Below are 1,561 nucleotides of genomic sequence, written 5' to 3'. Positions count from 1 at the left end.
TGAGGTGCGCAAAGAAACCGTCCCGATCAACAAGAGCAAGCAAGATCATTCTCATCACCACCAATAGGGGAGAAGAAAGAATTTGGAAGCAGATCGATCGCACCGATGGATTAATATATAATTGACTGCCAAGAATAGCTCGGCAGAAGCCGGCCGATAGGTTTCTTCATCAAGATCCTCGGGAGATGATTAATCGAACTTGATTTAACTTCGTATATACACAAATTAAACCTCGTACGGTAATTAAGTTTCATCGGATCGATCGACAGAAACTTACACATAGAAATGAACTCCAACACTTGTGCGTAGTTTCCGGAGTACTATATAGGTAGCTAGCTTGCGCTCTGAGGCGAGGAGGAAGACGTACGCCGAAGCATTCACTTATGAAAATAAAGAGCCAGACATCAACGCAGGCGGGCGGTCGCCGCCGGCCCGTGCGTGCGTCCTCTTGGACAAAGGCTCGATGAGAGATTCAGAAACCGATCGACAGCGGCGCCACCGGCGCCGGCGTCGTCCGCGATGAGGACGATGGCATGGCCACCTGGCACTTTCCGCACGCGGTGCGCCGCCTAAGCATCTGGCACATGCCCTCGGCGACGCGCTCCGCGGGTCCGCCGCGCCTGAGCATGCGGCAGAAGGCCATGTGCGCCCGCACGGCCTCCTCCACGCCCATCGCCGCCGCGCGCTTGCTGCGGCCGGCCTCGTACTTGACGGACTCGGAGCACAGCCCGCACAGCCACCGGCCCCCGAAGTAGGCCCTCACGCGGACTATGTACTCGCCGGTGCACTCCTCCCCCAGGCCGCAGCACTCGCAGCTCACCACCGCCGACAACTCCACCGCCTCCATGTCTAGCTCAGGAAGTTGAATTATTAGCTAGAAAACCACGGCGGGCTCTTTTTCTTGGACTGGTTGATCTGGAAGAAGAAGAATCAGGTTCGCTTGTGCTTTTCGTGCTGTGCTTTGTGTTGTGTGTGCAACGGTAGGTCCATTTATACATCGTTTGGGAGGCCCAGGGCACCCTGGCTCTCGCTGTGTGGCGACCGCGACCCGAGCGACGAACAGTTTGTTTTGTCACATGGAGTCACGCACGTACCCCCGCTCACCGAGCGGGTGTAGCATTCTTGGGTGACACATCCACCAGGTGTATGCCGTGTTGCCTGTGTTTTTTGAGCCCGTTTACACTTAGCTACTCCTATTTCCATCAGGTACTACGTATGCTAGTGCACTACTACTTGTTCCTCGCCTGGTTTAATTTGCCCTGACGAGAAGGGAACATGATCGACAAGAACATTTCGTCCAGCTCTGCGTGTCGTCCAATTTAATATGTCTGAGGACTATGAGCAAATCTCCGCGCGCTTTAGTCTTCGAGTAGACCATCTTTGATTACCATTTCGTGACTTCGATGATACATACAGTATAATTGATCATGCATGTGTGGATTGACCTTGATCACTTCCAAGTTGGAGTTAGGTGCGCGGAGGAATTCATCTCTGCCCTGGATCACAGGCAAAGATCACCACCAGCTGGTTCCCTACGCACACCTTAATATCCCACTATGCT

The 1,561-nt window shown here is 53.7% G+C and overlaps 1 protein-coding gene across 1 annotated transcript; it reads right to left on the bottom strand.

Moving 5' to 3' along the window:
* Positions 1–280: 280 nt before the first annotated feature.
* Positions 281–1,159, bottom strand: LOC123177233 (uncharacterized). Its single transcript, XM_044591098.1, has one exon. The coding sequence runs from the start codon at positions 845–847 to the stop codon at positions 473–475; it is 375 nt and encodes a 124-aa protein (XP_044447033.1). The 5' UTR covers positions 848–1,159; the 3' UTR covers positions 281–472.
* Positions 1,160–1,561: the final 402 nt, after the last annotated feature.

The sequence above is a fragment of the Triticum aestivum genome, unplaced genomic scaffold (genome assembly GCF_018294505.1).
Source record: "Triticum aestivum cultivar Chinese Spring unplaced genomic scaffold, IWGSC CS RefSeq v2.1 scaffold28522, whole genome shotgun sequence".
NCBI lineage: Eukaryota > Viridiplantae > Streptophyta > Magnoliopsida > Poales > Poaceae > Triticum > Triticum aestivum.
The sequence above is the reverse complement of the archived record's forward strand: the minus strand, read 5'-3'. Positions and strand labels throughout refer to the sequence as shown.